Genomic DNA, 19,415 nt, shown 5'->3' on the forward strand with positions numbered 1-19,415 from the left:
CTTAACTTTCTTTCCCCCCCCCCCCCCAGAGGATTCACTGCAAAATTTAAAACAAAATAGTGTTTCTTTATAGTCTATTGTTGATGCTTCTCTGATGGACCTCATAGCTCTGAGGAGACAGTATTTCCAAAGCAGTATTTCCCAATAAGGAAGCACAAGTGTTTGTAGGAATTAGGGCCAAAGTTTCCAAAGTGGGTTGGGTGGAAGGAGAAATAAATAGAAGGAAATATCTGGAGACTGCAGGATCAGTGCTTTAGAAACATTTTGTTCCGTGAAGGAGCCCTGATTTTATAAACTTTGTTCCAATTAATGGGAAAACAAAAAAAAATAAAGAGACAAAAACCCCTAACTCACCAGGGTTTCCTAGAAATCAAAAATTCTGTTCCTTTTCCTCACTGGCAGTATTTCACTGCAATGTTAAGGAATCACAGAATTCCATAGATCATAATAAAACAACGAAACAGCTAATGGGGTTGTGATGAGCAGCTCATGGAGCAGCCTATTCTCTGTTTGACAATGTACCTTGTCTTAAAATGGGGGAACATAACAATACGATATACTTTGCTATATTTTTTTCATACAGCAAGGGTTTTTCATAAGCAATATATGTGCTTCGGATGTTTTGATAAACTTTCCCCAGGGAAGAAAATAAAGAGTGTAGAAAAACCCCAACTTTGATGGAACTGGAGAAATTGGCCTGATGAGTCTATTACTATTAAGAGAGAATCCCAGTTGGTGATGCTATACCAGAATTTTAATACATAACAGATTGATTGTTCTAAGGAGGATCAGGATCATTTTTTCTGTGAAACTGTGGGGAAGAATAAGGGGAAACCAGAAAGTGGTTAAGGAAAAATTAATTTAAGTTGGAACAGTGACAATCAAGATTGTATTTTCAGAAGCAGCTTTCTAACTGTTGGGGAAGCAATGATGAAGATGAGTCTATGGAGTGAAGTGTCTCCAGACTGAAATGTCTCCATGGAAGATTCTTTAGAAGAGCTTAACAAAATATCCAGGAGAACAATCTAAACATATGTTTCCCTGCTGAAGAGGTTGAGCTAAGCTAGTTTTTGGATCCCAGCATTTTAAAAAATGTGTGCTGTGCTTCCCATTCCATGCATAGAATGTATTAGCACTTCCAGTCCCATTTGATTGAATTTTAAAATGGAAGTGACTTTATTTTCTGAGCATCTGTTCTGGAGCTTGGCTCCTTTTCATTGCAAAGAACTGTCTGGAAATTGTTTCTTTAGGATTTTCCAAGGTGCAGAATATCTTTATATCCACAGGAGTACAAAAAAATTGCATAAAGATAATTTATCAGCTTACAGTTTGATGACCAGCCTTGACAAAAAATAGATGGCAGCATATGTACTGCTTTTTTGCATTGTGAGTGTATGTCTAGAAATCTTATAGTCTAATTGAGGCACATATGGTGCAAAAGCCTCCAAAATAAATTATCAGCAAGCATTGAAGCAAGTTTGTTTATCTTAAACTTGAGCCCTTCTTTCTGCTCCGTACTTCAACTAAACTGATATTACTTACTAATAAATCAGAGTATTCTATGGTCAAATCAAATAATTAAGGGAAACATATTCCTGTCAGAAAATCTTGACTCTGTCATTGTTCTGAACAAGATCCAGGCTTACTTAAAGCTTACAGAAAATTCCAGACTGAAGCGTGCCAATTGCTTGGAATTTTTTACTTCGGCTAATTTTCATTCTCCATTCCACTATTTTACCTTGAGTATTAAGATTTGCTTTCCTAAGCAAAAAGCATTGTTGAATTGATTGTATGGTTCCCTTTCCCCAGCACTGACAGTAGTACAAGAACATACAGTGTTACTTAAGGAGTCTGTTGGTTTTTTAAGAATTGGGATTCACAGTCTATGAGATACAATATAAAAATGTTTCTTTTTTTATTAGCCAATTTTAAAACATTCCACCTGAATAGTGGCTACTAGCCAGAAGAATTTCCTTTTGATTGGACCATGAGGTCAAAAGAATACAGAGTGCAAAGAAATTCAGATATCACTGTTAAAAACACCTGTCAGAATTCAGCACTTGACTGGATTAGATACAAAGATTATCTTGACTACGAAAAAGAATCACTGAGAAAATTATGGCTTTTCATGTGTTTGGAAATTTCATTTAAAACAACTGCAAAGTACTAATTAATGTGCTAATTTACTTACATAGTAATGTGGCTTTGGGTTGCAAGAGAGAGCCTGGGATGCCAAATATTTGCCCTGTTTCCAGCTGCTGTGCAGAACATTTGGCTTCCCTTAGACTGGCAGCAGCAATCTGTTGAGGTCTTCTATGAGAACGATTCTATAATGGATTTACTGATTTGTCTAAATCTGATGATTAATGTTTCCAAATACAGCCCATTTCACTTTCAGAAAGCATTATCTGTTTCACTACAATCTTGCTTTAGCTAGAGAACTATTTAGTGACCAGCAGTTGCTTTTTCGTGTGTGTCCAGACTTCAAATCTGTGGTCAGACAAGCATGTCCTGGAAGTACGATCAGACTTTCAAGGGTGCTCTAAGTTTCCCTTACTTTCTAAAATTCCTGTTGTTCCATCTTTTCACTCTTCCTTCAGTGTCACAAACCATGAAGAATACAAAGATCTACATTCTGCTTTTACACTTCGGCCAGACAGAATGTCTTTTATTTCGCTGTGTGTCTCTACTTCCTTTGGAACTCTTGCAATGAGCACCATAATGCGTTTCATCTAAAGAATCTACCACTTTGAAGGAATCTATATGAAAATTAATTTCTTTGCAATTGAAAATGGATATATGGGAAGTGTCTCCCTTACTGATTCACTGTCAGAGAGAGAAGACAGTCGCCTTTTTCCTTTCTGCAGCCCACTTATCTCAGAAGACTGGCTGGTTACAGTTGCTCGTCTGGAGGAGGGGTAACTGCTGAAAGACCGTGAGTGTTTAGGAGAAACTCTCAGCAGGCATCCAAGGCAAGGAACATATGTTGCAATGGCTGTTCTGATGGATGAGAGGTAGCACCAGTCAGATTTTTTCTGTTAGCACAAAAATTCAGTCATCATAAACAATGCATTTATTCAGAGAGATGAACTAATGCTGCAGGGACTGGAAAATTACTGGGTGCAAAAAGAGTTTTCCAGATATCCAATATCTCATACACAATCACCCTGCAAGATCACTTATTCACAGTGTTCTGCAGAACTCAAATTTATTGCTTGGCAGGGATAAGGGCATTAAAGTATAACTCTTCGAACTGAAGGGAGCTATTAAAGTGATGTTTTATCTGCTTTCAGCTTAATCAGGGTAAAAATAAAATTCTGTCCCTTTAAACTGAACCTTGCAGAAGTACCACATAATGAATTATTTTAATCTTCCCCTAAGCAGCTATTCTAGCTTCCTCTTACACATCTGTCTGCCAGCTATCTCTACAGTTGTACAAAAAGTGCAGTTATTTTACAGGATTGCTTTCCCCATATGCAGCATAAGGAAACTCTTTTACTCAGCTCTCCTCTTCCTCCCAGCCTTCCACATTTAAATGTTCATGACAACCTCTTCTCTGTCCAGTTCCCCAGTAGGTCTTTGTAAAGGGTGAAACAGCAGCACATATATAGCTTTGCTGCCATCCATCAGGTCTCACAGTCTGCATCTGAACTTGATATGATAATGACCCTAAATGTTGCAATTCAGAAGAAATACTATCTGAAATACGAAAGCTGGAAGAAAGGTGGAGAAGATGCACAAAATAGGGAAGAGGTGGATTACTGAATGGCTTCTCTCCCTGGCCTGATTAATGTAACAAGTTGCTATTTGCGACACTGACAAATGTCTGCATCCCTCATGAAGGTAGTTAAAAAATTAACGTTGCTTTCCTTTGAGGTGGGGAGGTCTCTATCTTTTATCATGTAATCTGTAAGTACAGTTTAGTATCCATAAACATCTCTTAACTCCCATCTGCATAGTAATTTGTTCCAAGTACAAATTCCACTGACATTTATATGCCATTGAGACGTTTTCTGTGGGAGGGCAGGGCTGTCTTGCAGAATTAAAATGAACCGGGGAAGCAGAGTCCAGGTACTAGTCCTAAAAGTGTTTGATTTTCTGTTTGATTTTCTTTGCTATGGTAAACATATTTTATAAGAGTGAACTTACCTGTATTTTGGGTGAGTAATAGCATAAATGATGGGGTTATGGATGACAGAAGCTTTGGCAATCACAGCTGGTATGGAGTTCATGAAGGGTGTTAGGACATGGGAATACCTAGAGCAATACAAATGCATCCTGTATTTAGTATTGAATTCTAAGTAGTCTATGCAGTTATACACTGACAACACAATGCTTTATTAGTGCTTCAAAGAGACTAAAAGGAAATTCTGTACCCAAATAGTGACAGAACAAATTTTACACTCTTTGACTGTAAAGATCAACATCTGTCTAATTGCATTTCTGAGAAACATGATTTTCTTGGGCCTTCTCTTGCAGCACTTCACTACAGTGTCTCAGGGTGGTGGTGATTTCCATGTTGTTAACTATAGTCTGGTGTCAAGCTATGTACAGATAATGTAATAATAGCATCGTTTTTTGCTGAAATTACTATATAAAATGCTGACACTTAAATAGATCAAGAACATGCTTAGGTGATTTATATTTATGATCTTTTATATCCAGCATCAAAAAGCTCCCCAATGCAATTATGTACTAATTTTGAACTTGCTTATACATGTAAGGAATTTTAGCGTTTTGGTATAACAAAAGAAAATGAATAGACTTTCGTAAATAAAAGAAGTGGAGAAAGAAAAGAGAATCAGCCCGCAGGTGGGTCTTTTTGGGTCCCTCATGGAGCATTTTGGTGCTAAATAAAAGTTCAGATAGTTTGAATATCCTAGCCTAGGGAATCCACATTCAGAAATCATCAGCACAGTAATGTTATATAGCCAGTAATAATCTTCCTGTGTTTTTTCTCTTTTTTTTAAACTTTTTTTTTCAACTTTTTTTTTCCTAAGTAAAACGAAGAAAAAATCAGTCAGCATATGCCATTGTTAAATGTCACTCCTAAATATGTGAATGTTTTGGATGCCCTTCAGGCATTAAACTTGACAGGTAGCTTTGACTTTCATCTGTCTTTTACAATTTCACACCTTTTGCTTTCACTGAATATTCCTTTGCTGATACATTCATAATTACCCAGCAAAAGCTACCAGAGCAACAACAGAGTATGGTGACCAGGAAATGACATAAAGCAAGATGACAATCAATGCAATTTTGGCCATCTTCCACTCATTTTTCATCCTCTGATACTGTTTCTGGAACTCTTTATTTCCATGTTTGCTTCCAAATGTTTGAATAGACCTACAGGAAATAAACATACATCAGTGACAAAAGGAGGTAGGGAATTGAGCAAGTAGCTTCATAAAATGTAACAACAATTACTCCTATGCTAGTTTATGCTAAAAGTCATGCACTTTTAGTGTGTATTAATGGATGTATGTGACCAGTCGTTCGGAATTCAATGCATTTCAGTTGCACTAATCAATGATAGAATTCACATGTGCCTCAGTGAAGAAAATAGTCCTGTACCAGAAGAATTTCCACATGAATCAGGTATTCAAGCCTATTGGGCCTAGGTATATTAAATATAGTTCGAGAAGTTTTTGCTTCCCTAGGTCTGATTTTGCTGCCTTGCTCTCACTCTGTATTTCAGAGCTGTGTGATTAGGTATGCTGATATCTACAGGGCAGATATCTACAGATGAGAAATGTAGTGGCAGACATTGGCCTTTATTTGTACAACAATAGCTTTTATTTCAGAGACCTGTCATTAACGGATTTACCTCTTTTTCACGCTTTGTCAAACATGGAATTTGTGGTTCAATTCTGTCTATTTTTCTGTGGAATAGTTGTTGATACACTGTTGTAAGGTGTCTCTGATGTCCCTTTAGTACTTCTTTTGTATGGTTAATTTCTGTAGTCCTTTCTCATCTTTCAGATTTCTACTGCTGCTACTCTTTTCAGCAATATTAGACAAGTTACTGAACAGCTCTGGCTGTTCAGGAATGGCCTTTCTAAGGATCATACATACTTCTTACCATGTTGACTATTGACAGAATTCCTGTTTGGTTTCCTAAGTTGTGCATACAAATTTCAAGTGAAAAACTTCCCAATTTTCTTCTGTTAGTCTTTGTTTTAAGAAATTAAGCAGTTATTGAAAAAGAAGGATAAAAACTTAAGACTGTTGGCTACTTACTTGTTGGCCTTCTTGATAGCCTCAAATATAAAGACATAGCTGTATATGATAGCAATCAAAGGAATGAAAAAGACAAAGCAGAAAAGCAACATTGTGTAGGCGCGGACTGATGGTGTGAAAGTCATGTAGTCCCAGGAACAGGAAGTCAGCAGACCCTCGGGAACGTATGCACCTAGGAAGAAAGACAGGAGAAGGCATAAGACATGAAATTATTCTTATTCTAAATGCAGAAGTTAGAAAATGATACTCAGAATAACATGGGATTTAGGCCTGTTCTATTAGAGGGGAAGAGATTTTAAAAGGATACATGAATCTTTGTTCAAAGCACCTCTTTTTTTCGTTTAGTGTGTTGCCCTATTTTATTTATGCTTAGCAGTCTAAGGCTTCATTTTGAAAAACTAAGTAATTTTGTTTCAGTTCTTGAATATTGTTTAAAGCCCAACGTAGTGAAAGGGCATCTCTCCAAATGCTTCAGTGGTTCTTGGATCAGACTAGTGTTGGTTTTAAATATCTCCATTTCCTGTCAAATTGCTATCTTCCCAAGGAGTGAAATGAAGCTGATTGCTGTAGCTACTGCTTTTTTAAGACTGTGCAAATAAGAGAAATTTACTGTGCAAAGGAGATTTTTTGTGCAGATCAAATTAATTTTGTTGTGAAGTAAAGTTGAGTACAAGTACATACATACATACACAGTATTCTGCCTGACATAAAATATAATCTGCTTAAGGGAATTGTGTCAAACTGTTCAGTGAAGAAATTGTCAACAGCAATGTCTTTTTATGTTTGTATTTTAATTTGCACTATTTCCAGTGATATTTTCTGTTGAACTCCTAAAAATATTGCACCAGATGTGCTCATATGCATCTAATTACCATATGAGATTTAGTATTGTGGATACTATTAGAATCTAATTACAAGATAACAACACCCTTCAAGCAATTATTCCACTTTCTCCAATTAAGAATCTAGAATGTAAGACTATAATGTCATTTTGTTGCTCTGACAGCTCCTCATTCAACTAAAGGCTGCTTCTCCCAGTATTGCAGTTTTCCTGTTTAAACATGCTTCATGTTTGTGGGGGACCAGGATGACAATAACAAGACAGTAACAAAAATCTGCTTAAATTGTACTCAGTAGCTGAGTTGGTTTCAGCATCCTTTGGGAAAACAAAATACTGTGATATTCGCACCTCAGCTGAGCTGACACATTCTCTTCTGGAATTAGGGAGCACAATAATGGGCTGGGGTTTTGAATGATGAGTTCATTCTAACTTACTGACTGAAACTGGTGACTCACAGGAATTGAATTAATGGTAGTGAGGCACATTCTATTATTACAGAAACTCTTTCTTACAAGTTGCAAGGATCAAGATGCTGTACGTGTGTTCCAATTTTCAGGTATAAAATTGACATTTACAATAGCAAATTACTTAGTTATTACTAAATGCCATCCTTATTGGAAGCCTTAGTGAAGATATCAATGGAGAATGTGACCCACACCCAGTGCAATTTGCCCATCTAGAAGAATCAAGACCTATTGAAGATGTACTTGCACAAAATACTCAGACTATAGTCCTTTTTTATATTAATAGAATAATTTAGATTGACAGAACAATCTTACACAGCACCTTTGGGGTGGAAAAAGTGATCAAAAAAAAGAAAAATACATTTATTTCACTTTTATATTGTTGAATTTGGCTCAACAGAAGTAGGTATGGGAAAATAAGCAGGCACATCCTTCATAAATTTTGGCCTAGATTTTATCTACTGTTCTTTATTCAGTAAGTAATAAGCATATGGAAAAGTGCCATTATCATGTAATATACTGTAATACACACCGGATTTTTTTTATTTTGATTAGAGATCGTCAGTTGCAGCATGTATTTTATCAGTTTTCTTCAAATGGATTTATTCACACCTAATATGCAAGCCATTATGGTTGGACTCGATGATCCCAAGGATCTTTTCCAACCTAAATGATTCTATGGTTCTATGATTAATTCAGCCCTCTTCTATAGCTGTAACTGGCCTTTAATCCAATGCTATGAGGGAAAAAAACTTCTATTCCATTTTACTTACTCCATCCAAAGAAGGGCGGGAGGCTCCAAGCCAAAGAGTACAGCCAGACTCCTACTAGGATTATTAGGGCCTTCTTCTTAGACGTCACTCCAACAGAAGCCAGAGGTTTTGTGATGACAAAATATCTGTCCAAGGCAATCACCATCAAAGTGATCATAGATGTAATGCCAAAAAGAGCTCCGCAGAAGGCATACAGCTCACAGCCTTTCAATGAAGATGACAGAAGTTGCAGTGAAATTAACCTACCCATGCTAATTAATTTCTGGGAGAGTTCAAGTCTGTGTTTCTTGTGAACTAATGTCTTCTGGAATTCATAAAGCAATGGAACTTTAGTTTTCCAGCAGCTGTAATGCTATATCAAAGCTGCTGTCTGTCTTGCTAATTACATTATCCATGGAGATAAACTTCAAAGATTTTGTTTGCTTGAATTGCTGGAAACAGTGATACTTAACATATTTTCACCCATTGATTTCTCATGTTTCTAGTGGAATCATTTCAACAGTCCATTAATATCTTGTTTAACTCCAGTTTTAGTGCAGCTCATGTAGAAACAGCTGTTTTGTTAACAATGGGTTATAGCTACTTTGATATCATGGAACCATTTATATCTCAAGGTCAGCATAACTGAAGTAAATATGCAGACTATGCATATATTAATGAGTGATTTTAAATATTCAAACAACCTAGTGATTAAAAGCAGGGGTTTGGGTTTTGTTGTTTGGTTGGTTGGTTTGGTTTTGGTTTATATTAACATGTATGCAATTGAACACTCAAAATCCCCCATGCTTTTGGTCATCAAAATAGCAACATTACTTCTCTTTAGAAAGAATATATACAAACCTTTCTCACCAAAAATCCAATGTTTGTGGAGGCTGTTGGTGAAAAAAACTGGAGATTGCGTAATGGACATCAGGAAGTCACTAATAGCTAGATTGATGATGAATACGTTGGCTGGAGTCTGAAGGCTCCTACTCCTACAAAGATCAGAAGGAATGTTGCTGAACACTGCTGCACCGTTAATTATGTTGTTAGTCTTTCCTGTGAGCCTTGGCAGCTTCACAAATACCCAGGCACACTACGTAGCTAGAGCAGAGTGCTACTCATTTCCCTCATGAGAGAACATTAAGCAAGGCTCAGCTTTACACCCTTGTACTCCTGTGCACTTTAGAGGATTGTTTTGAAAACCATCTCAGTGATGGGGATAAATCATGTTGTTCTTTAAGTATTCTGACCCAGTGCACTGCATGTCCATGATTAACAGGAAATTAAAGTTGATGTACTCTATGGATTTGCTGAATCTGGGTCGTGTTAAGCAGGGGGAGGGCAGCGCATTTTCCAGTGCTGATAAGATCAACAGTGACTCCCAAATACAGGGATTAAGCAAACCCACTATGTACCACATCAAGCATTTTGTTTGACATCAGGTCTTCTCTATGACACTCATTTCACTGGCCCAGACACTGACTTTAAAGAGGGCGATAGCCAGCCTTCAGTGCATCCTGCCTGTATATGTTATTCATAGTATTACAGTGCACTGTTTTAAGGGGTAAACATAAAAGCTCAAGTGAGAGCTCCTCAGTCTCTTGGTGCATTTTACTATGTCTGCATAGTATTCTGATAGCATGCCTGTGCTGCATTTGCAGAGCACAGTCAAGGTACTGTTAAAGTTCCTAAATTTGAGTATTTAAAAAACATTCAAAAGAAAGATACCTGCAGAAAGCATAGATGACCAGGAAATTACCCAGAGTTCCTGTGATTCCCACTATAAGAATGACTGCTCCAATTGTGTAATGGGCATGGTCTGGGACATCCACTGTAGGAAAGGCACCAGGAACATCTTGCAGTGTCATTTTCTGTGGAGTAAACAAGAGGTCATAGGTATATTGCCAGACTTTACTGAATAAGATGGCATGTGCTTCTCTAGAAGAGGAAATGGTCAAGAATGCAGAAAGACAGCAAACAAAAGAAGTCAGAATAAGCTAATTGCTTTCATATTACACTTAGTGTTGATCATCTTCAGGGAATAAATATGCCATCAGCAACACAAAGGTCAAAGGGTAGTTTTTATGTTTACTGTTGATTTAGAATTTTGGTGAAGAAAAGCAATCTGTTCTCTTCCAAAAGAAAGACAAGGATATAGAGGAGAAAGAGAAAGACACAAAGGGACCCTTTTCATTGCATGTGACATCAAGTAATGCAGTATTTAACAAGTAAGTTTTCTGTAGTTTTCATTTCAGGAAAGGTTCTGTACCTGTGAAGTATGCTTTCTGTTGTTGTCTGACATCAGTAGCTAGACTTCTCTAAGTAGAAATTATCTTCTCTGGATAAACATATATTTATTCCTTTAGAAGTATGGCTATTTCATTTCTCCCACTAAATAACACTGAATTGCAAGCTGCCCTCAAGGTTACCAAAAGCCTAGCAGCATTGAACAGGAGTCTTTTGGAAACTAAATTAGGGATCAGAAAAACTGGAACACAAATCCCTTATACCTTATGCCCGGTTTCCATACCAGTTCTGTTTTTGCTCTGCACTGAATTTTTGCTCTCCGTGAAGTGATAAAGCACTTGATGAAAGCAACTAATAACTCATAGCAAAATTCAATAGCCAAGTCTGAAGACTATATCAGGAGCCACGAATGTATTTTAGGCCAACTGACCCCAGATTAGTAATGAAGCAAACAATTAGGCTGCACCCAGGAAGCAGAATGACCTGGTAGGAATTGAAGGGGAGAGAAGAACAGTTGTCCAAAGTATGACTGTTCTGCTGCCTTTTGATATAAGGTCAGGCAAGGAGATTTAAACACTCACCTCTGTGCAACTGCCACTGTCCTAAACGTGTCTTGGCATCAGCTCCAACCAGCTAATGGAGTCATGAAAAATACCAAGTCTTGTCCTTATTCATCTGCATGGACAGATGCTGTCTCTTCTTCATAGCCAGGCTTTTCTCGTCAAGGGTAGCACTCATTCTGGAATGGCATGCCATGACCACTGCCGTAGCTCAAGCCTGGCTGCTGCAGCCATGGCATTCCTCAGCTACTGAGTAAGCTACAAGAATCATACCAGGGTTGAGAAGAACCCAGGAAATATTTTGAATCGTTTGTAGCCTGCCTATGGTAAATACTGTCAATTTGGCTGTGGCCTAAGATCCAGGACAAGGGAATTGCCTGTACCAAGGTCTGTGCCTGTACCAAGCTTAAATAGTGCTGTGAGGTTGGGTATGTTCTTTCCAATCACAAGTACTGGCAGTTGGTGGTACAGCTGTCACATGCAGTCATTCCTTCCCAGGAAAAGGAATGTTGCCGATAGGAAAGGAGGAAACTGCGCAGAGGTAGATATGAAGTGCTCCCTTTTTTGCTACAGTTGTGTTCGTAGTTGGTATTCACCGTTAGAGTGAAACTCAGAAATGCCTTTGAAAACACCCCAGTTATCAAAGGAAATGGATATTTTCAGACAGTAGAGGCAGATGTTACTTCTGAATACATCTGTGAGATTGGGCTGAAGTTATTAGAGACAGTGTGTATTTAAAACCAATGTGCCAGTAGCAAGAGGTGAACCCCAGGAGTGTCTGGAGTTCTGGAAGAGATTGTCCTTGCTTGTGTGCTGAAGATCTGCCTGCAGCAATCTTCAACAACTAGAGTGCACTCCCTGGGTTGCTACATTAGCGGCAATGAAGTGCTGGACAATAATCTGATTTTTGAGAGAGAAAATGTAGCTCTGGCTGTTCCTTTAATTGGAGCAAAATGTTAAGGCTGATACACTAACTGAATGACAGTATCATGGCATTTATTGTTCAGATTCCTGCAGCAAAGTGTTAGCTGACATTGCATCATCATCATCAATGGGCACCTTGCCAGGTAGAAATTGCTGTGCTTCACACACTGCCAGTAAAATAACAACAAAAAAACCCCAAACCCCGATACTAATAGCAAATGGCGAGGGAGTGTCTAAGATAAAACTGTTTTAAATAAATGGGATCAGGTGGTCTTTAGTTTGGGATATTTTCTCCTTAGCCTTGTGGCTAGAACATTTTTTAGCTGCTGTTCTACAGACAATTAATGACTATTGTTAATGGAATGGAGATTTCTGATGTTTTTCCCTGTAGCTATCCACTTAATCAGAGCTAGATCAAGGTAACAGAAATGAAGCAACTGAAGGAGCTTGTTTTGGCTACAAAGAACAGATTAGAAAGGCTTTAATTTGAAGAAAATTTGTGGAGGACTGAGGACAAGGAAAAATTTAAAAGATAAACAGAAATACACAGAGAAACCACAAGAGAGGAAACATTATTTAAGGGACAGTAGGAGACTTTTAAATGACTTATTCAGAAATGAAGCAAGTTCAGAGTCAATAACAATGTCAAATGTGAAAAAAATAAAGGAGCAGCAATAGGACATAAATAATTCTAAGTATAGGGACAAAAAAAAAAAAAAGGTCTGTGGCAAAGATGAATAAATTCACATTTTAGCATGGACTTCCTGTAACCCTGAGATTTTTACTACAGGGTCCAACTCTGGCTGTTCTCCAAGAGGAAAAAGTGAACTATTAAAAGAAGTCATTTCATTGTTTTTATTGGAAATAGAGATCTGATTCAAAGCTTCTTTAAGTCAAAGAAAGCTACTAGTTGACCAATCAGGCCTAAGCACTTAAAATTCATCACTAAGTTGCATACATACAGCTTCCTTACTAGAAGATGAAAACCTGTGCCTATATCAAGTTCAGCTCTAGATCTTCTACAGGAATTGTACATCAAAAGAAATGTCAGAGAGAAAAAGACAGTGTTGAAGAAATCAGGTCAGCAGGATAATCAAGAAATCAGACAATTCCCAAAGCTGTTCTCTACTCAGTTTCTCCAGCCTTGTTTAGTATCTGTCTTCTGTTGTCACCCCATGGTATGTGTCCTTGGTTGGCAAGGGAGAATAAAAATCCCACTGTTGCAATCCCCACTGTAGCAACTGTCCTTTGAGATTTCTCTGAAGAACTATTTCAGCTGCATTGGTAATACATAGCCCTGTTGCCTTGCATGTTTTTCTGTTTAGCCTTCTCTCTATAACCACCTTGTAATGAAGATAAGAAAAATGAACAGGCTAAACCAGCACTTCATTATTTCTCTTCCAAGTGATAAGATAACACATCTTATTTAATGTAACATGGTTCAAAACATCACCAGATAGACAAAGAATCTGAACTGGAAGGTAAAAGGTTCGACATTTTCCAATCTATGGACAATAGACTACAGCTTTCTTGAGTCAACATGTAAAAAATGCTTGCACCTGAGGTTCTGGACCACTGGGTGCCAGTGTACCCAGAGACCAACCGTGCTGTGGGTGGCTTAGATTGGTATTAATTCTGTAGGAAACAATTTGTACCAACTTCCTGACAGTCAATATAAATATTGCACATTTCTCAAGCAAGCAAACAAAATGGCCACAGAAGCTGTGGAGGACAACAAGGCAGTAACTGTAATGTAAGAGAATAGAGAATTTCTTCACAGTAAGCACTGAAAGTCAGTTGGAGAACATATCACTGGCCAAGGATGGCATTTCGGTCAACCTTAAAAGCAGGTTTTACAATATCGCCTTTTGCTAGAACTGTAAAAGAATTAGTGTTTTTAATCTCTGGTAGGCATGCCATTATTTATTATTTATTTACACTATAGTTTTGCAGAATCAGATGGATAGTTTTTGTGTGGTAAGGAATGTGGGAAGTGCCACACTGATTCAGGCCACCATTGCTAACAAAGCACTAGCCAGACTTGAACCATGACCGGGTGTTTCACAAAGCTGTGAAACATGCATAATGAACAGCATTGTGAGAATTTCATTTTCAGTATAGAGTCTTAGCAGTTGATTTGTACCCTAAAATAGCATTATTATCCCTTTGAAAGGATAATCTCAGTGGAAGATATTTTTATTCTCCATATATAGGTGTAATCCTTTTCTAAATCCTGCTCTGTCATTTGTCTCAATAGAGTCAGTGTCAAGAAGTTATGTAGTTGTTTTCCATTAGTGTATTTCCTTCCAGCAGGTTTAAGTGTGTCCTTGTGGACACACTAGAACAGAGGGAAGCAGCCAGGTTTAATGTAGTCTGCCTTCTTAAAATGCTCATTGTTCTCCCTAAAGAAATGTTCATCTACCACCAACAACAAACCAGCTAAACCAGAACTGACCACGTTTTCACGGTTCACCAGTTATCATTCAGTAAAATGAACTGAGACTTAGGAACTTATGATGCTTTTTGGGAGTTCGAAGAAAAGGAAATATTTGATAAATATGTCTAAATCTTTGCTGTTCTGGCCTTGTCTGTGGAGGCTGCAGCACGACATGGAGCCTTGTTATTTCACCATGTAGTTTGTCAAGACCCAGCTAGACCCTGGTCTGAAGAGAGTTGAAAGGATAAAGGAATTCCTTTGCAGTCCAGGACAAAACCATGATTCCTAAGTGATTTTCCCAGGTTAGAAGGAAGTCTAGATCAGGTATAAACCCCAGAAATATTTGATGCCTGCACCTATTCTGTCTTGGGAATCTATTTACATGTTTTCCTGAAGAGATTTTCTAAATAGTTATTTCATAATAGATTTAAAAAACAAACAACCAACCAAACCAGGTCACCTCTGAATAACTTTTAGTAGAAGACATATCAATTTTGAAATTCCAACCCTCTTCCGCCCCCCATAGCATGAGAAAAATATTTGTGTATAAGTGAAAAAATTGCAACATGCAAAGAATACAGTTTAACTATTGTTAGGAGAAAAAAAAATCTGTTCTTTTTTGGAGTAAGAAAAAAAATCATATCACCTAATTACAGCTCACTTGGAGACATTGATTACTGAAACCCTACTAAAGCTACCAGTGATGATGGCAGGAGCAAGGCCATGAATGTAAATACTTGTACTGAATAAGTCATACCTGATATAGGCCACTCCTCCCATTCTCCCAATGGCAAAAGTATAAAGCAAGGTTTAGTTTATACTTACAGGGAAAGGAGAAATCCTCATAAGGTATTTGAGGATTTGAACATATTTCAATGCTGGTCCTGATTTGTTTATTTATTTGTTTGTGTAACACTGTTTCAAAAGCCAGAAAAGACTAGGAGGACGTTTTTCAGCTGCTTCTGCCTGGACATCAGATGGATTATATCTAATTTGGTGTAAAACAAAGCAAAACAAGAAAGGGAAATAGGGATTGCCATGTCATTGCTTTTATGAATTCATCTGTCTTCAAACTGTAGGCAGTGGTTTTGCAGAATGAATGTTTTAATAGAATAGAGCCCAGTTCTAAAACATCACCAGTTTTGGCAGTCCCACGTTGACTTTGGCAATGTGTCAGTTTTCTTTGCTCTTAATTTTCTTACAAATAGGGGTAATGAAACCACTTATTTACACAGTGGGACTTACACAACGAATGGTAGTGTTAGGCCTTTTACATGACAACAAATCATGTAGTCTAGAAAAATTTTCAGAACAGAAACACTGTAATTTTGTAGGGTTTCTAGGTGCAGTGTTTGTACTGCCTACCTGCAAGAGGCCTCAAACAACTGACAGCACTTATTTTTCTTCACAGTTCCTTGCTCTGATGTCTGAGCTTGCCTCTGTAGGCACTTGCTCTGTGATGACAGACAGCACAAAGAGGAGTGTAATCCCACCTCAACTATGGTTTCAGCAGGGTGACGCCTACTGTTAAGCCCTCTTTCCAGTAGACAGCAGGGCTGGCTTTTCATAGATGAAATTTGTCCTGGTGAGCAATTTGGATAGCAGATTTTGTATCCTATCTTCCGGATTTAATCTCAACCACAAGCAGCACATATTGCTTTCAGTCCTGAAACTTTTTTAAACCAATCTTAGTGTCAAATTAAAATGCAAAAGTTTGAAAGTACAGTCACTTGACCTAGGGAGAGGAAATGAACAGCTAATTACATCTTTCAGCAGAATAAGGAGAAAATCCATTTTTAATTTTCTGATGTAAATCACTCTGTCCCCAGATTCCTTTTCCATTTTGCCATGTGCTCTCCAGCCCTTCTTCTCCCTCCCTGCTATGTTCTGCTATCCTCTTTCATATGTTATCCAGCTAATTGAGTCTTTAAGCTCCTTGGCTCAGGCCACTTCCTGTTTATTTTTCTGTAACACACTGCACACATTCAGGTTTTACTAAAAAAATAAATAAACAAACTGCATTATTACTATACAAGCAATAAAATATTTACTGGTCCTTCATTATAAATTAGGGTCAAACTGAAACACCCAATCCAACATCCTATATGCATAAAAACTTTTGGAGTGTTTGAAACTTGCACACAATTTTTAAGTGTCCACTTTGTTATGTGGGCTATGCCAAAATACCTGGTATGACCACATTAAGATTTTAAGTTGTATTTCAAATTTTAAAAGCTTGAAAAATTAGTTTGGGTCACTTTATTCTTTACTTTTAAACAATCTTTTATATAAACAGCAGGCAAACAAAACTTTTCTGATATGCACAACCAGGAAGAAGACTTCTGAACTCCTTTGGTTTGGGCTTGTGAGGTGGGATAGAGAATACTTTTAGTGAGTCCAAAGAAATTCCATCCCAAAGTCTCATCACAACAGATTCTCACCTTCACACTTCTAAGGAAATTTTCTGTCTGTTTAGTACTTAACAACTGAGAAAGAGCTTTGATAGAACTCACCTGGGAAAACCTTCTGAACAGCTGTCTTGGGTAACTGCAAGTAACAACTCTTCAACTCCATGGCACTTACACACTGTTACAGAAATGATGGGCATTTCCATCTTGAATAATGACACAACAAAGCATTGTGTTTGAACTGCTAAACAGCTGTTTAATGCACAAAAACACGTTGCTTTGTAGTTTGCAACATATTTGTTGTACTTTGCCATTAGACATTCCTCCCTGTCTGTCCAGCCCATGTAACTGCTGAAAAACACTGCTTCTACAGTCTTTTCTGCCATAAATAAATAAAGGAATAAAAAGATTTTAAAGTTTTCTCTATGTTGTTCATTCTTGCACTACAGCATTAAATGTGTACATGCATCTTAAATGTCATTTTTACAGTCCTATAAATGCCAGCAGAACTACTTGCTACAGTTTTTAGTGACAGAAAACACTTACTGTTGGGGCTCTAAGAGACAGGTCCATCAATGTGTAGGTATTGGCTCCCGAGTCATTCCATGCATTGAAGGACTCCACAGTTTTGGTACCGTTGGGGGGTCTTCAGAGGGACAAGAGATCCCCCTTTGAATGGGCTGATTATTCAGGTGAACAAAATCTAAACAAAATAAAAAAAAAAGAAAGAAAAGCTCTCCTCTGTGTTTAAGTCAGCCAATTTACCTTTTTTTGTGTGTGTAAAGAAGTTTGTTAGATTCTCTGGAATATTGTGGGATCCAGTGCAGAGTTTCTCACTTGAGCTTCAGATTGCTTCATTCCATCTTCAGCTTAGCAAAGGGCAGCGGTGGCGGCTTCCATTTAAATACAGGAGACAGCAGGGGCTGCACATGCCCAGTTTGAAGCTTGTTCCATCCAGATTCCAGCTTCACTTTAATGACAGTATAAAATCTGACGCTTACTTCAAAGTGCTGTTATCTTTTTTTGCCTTTGACAGATTTATGTCTGAATTTTAATGCTATATCCACATTATCCCTGTATAGATAATGAAGTTAAAAGGTTGACTTCAGTATCTGTCTTTAATATTAGACGTTACTGTTCATTTTCACTGTGCTGGTGAATTAGTTTTTTCTAGTCTGCTTTTAATGAAGATGTATATGTACAGTTCTGCTGAAATTGTCCAAACTCAAATAGATTCTGATATTTAACAATGTGCTTGCGCGCACTTCTGTCTTGTAGAATTTAGGTCATGGTTATTTGTTGGTCCACTTCTAAAAATAAACAAAAAATAGGGATAAAACCCACTGACATCATCCTTTTCTGCTCTTCAGTTAAAAAAAGGCACACAAATACCTTAGGCAGAGAACAGCAAATAACCACTCATTTCAGGAGTTGTCTGCTTCCTTTTTCAGTTGTATTTAGTTAGGGTGTAAGTTGCAGATTCACATTCATCTTTCCTTTACGTTGCAGTATGCAAAGAGATATGAATTGCCATATTCCCAGCTGAAGGCTGGTTTTCACTACAGTAAAGTGAAGTTTAATTGCAATAGAGAATTAGGCACAGAGTGTGAAAAAGCTGTTCTAGCAGATACCGCAGCCTGAATATCACAGAATTTAGGCCTTCCACCCACCATCAAAATTACCCTAATGCAAGCTATTAGCTTCATTGCCGTTCGTAATAAAAATAGATGGTGTGAGCGGAAAGCCTTTGTGAGAAGGCTGTAATAGTAATGGTGGGAGTTGTATTCCCTCAGCTTAGTGCAGATTCCCTTCTTCAGGAACCTGTCCTTAAATTAGCTCTCACAGTACCTAACCTTGAATTGAGGGAAAAGGGACCACATTTCTTTGCATGAACAGAAGCTGTGCCTCTATATCAAAAGCACCCACCTATAGTGCTGCAGGTTCCTTTTCCTTGATGGTCATTTAAGCAAGGTAGCTTTTACCTTGTGTCACCAGGCCATTGAACGTTAACCAGCGTAGACATTTCTTAGACTCTACAGGCTCTCAAACTATGAGACCTTAAAAATCATTATTAGCAGACCTGTTGTGAAAGGCAATGAGATTTCATTGTGTATCCCTGCTGTGCAGTGTTAGGTAGACACAACCAAGTCAGATTTAAACTAGCTGTGGCAGAACTGAGCTCAGAGGTGGCTAATCACCTGATAATTTTCAAATTCGTCAATGTCTTAGATTCTATGGTCATTTTCTAGGGTGTGCTCCTCCCTTCTCTATGTGTGATATCAGACACATAAATATCGCGACAATGGTGGATGTGGCATTAACTTCAAAAGACATTGATGTGAAGCCCAAATCCATCACTCTGTGTTCCTGCATACACGGTGCTTGCACGCAGCACACTGTAGGTATGAGGCAACAAATCAGTGTTAGACATTTTGAGGGACAGGACCTTTTTGGAAGAAAACTTTGCATTTTACTACTCAAAAGGCAGGAGATACCATGTCCAACAGAAAAGTTCTCATATGATACAGTTGTCTGATCC

The 19,415-nt window shown here is 37.9% G+C and overlaps 1 protein-coding gene across 4 annotated transcripts in view; it reads right to left on the reverse strand.

Moving 5' to 3' along the window:
* OPN4 (opsin 4) overlaps positions 1-19,415 on the reverse strand; it is a 32,246-nt gene that overhangs the window by 4,704 nt on the left and 8,127 nt on the right. Inside the window, exons 1-9 of one of the 4 annotated variants that reach the window (XM_014940378.1) lie at positions 17,714-17,775; positions 17,423-17,579; positions 10,029-10,171; positions 9,159-9,292; positions 8,319-8,522; positions 6,241-6,412; positions 5,182-5,346; positions 4,150-4,257; positions 2,820-3,000 (exon numbers count right to left, since the gene is read on the reverse strand). In XM_014940378.1, the coding sequence (XP_014795864.1) occupies positions 2,820-3,000; positions 4,150-4,257; positions 5,182-5,346; positions 6,241-6,412; positions 8,319-8,522; positions 9,159-9,292; positions 10,029-10,171; positions 17,423-17,449 (1,134 nt within the window). In that variant the 5' untranslated portion in view covers positions 17,450-17,579; positions 17,714-17,775. Of the gene's footprint in view, positions 1-2,819; positions 3,001-4,149; positions 4,258-5,181; positions 5,347-6,240; positions 6,413-8,318; positions 8,523-9,158; positions 9,293-10,028; positions 10,172-15,293; positions 15,430-17,422; positions 17,683-17,713; positions 17,776-19,415 lie in introns of those variants that run through there. The other 3 variants (XM_014940379.1, XM_014940376.1, XM_014940380.1) reach the window with 3 other exon arrangements.

The sequence above is a fragment of the Calidris pugnax genome, unplaced genomic scaffold, assembly GCF_001431845.1.
Source record: "Calidris pugnax isolate Ruff unplaced genomic scaffold, ASM143184v1 scaffold39, whole genome shotgun sequence".
NCBI lineage: Eukaryota > Metazoa > Chordata > Aves > Charadriiformes > Scolopacidae > Calidris > Calidris pugnax.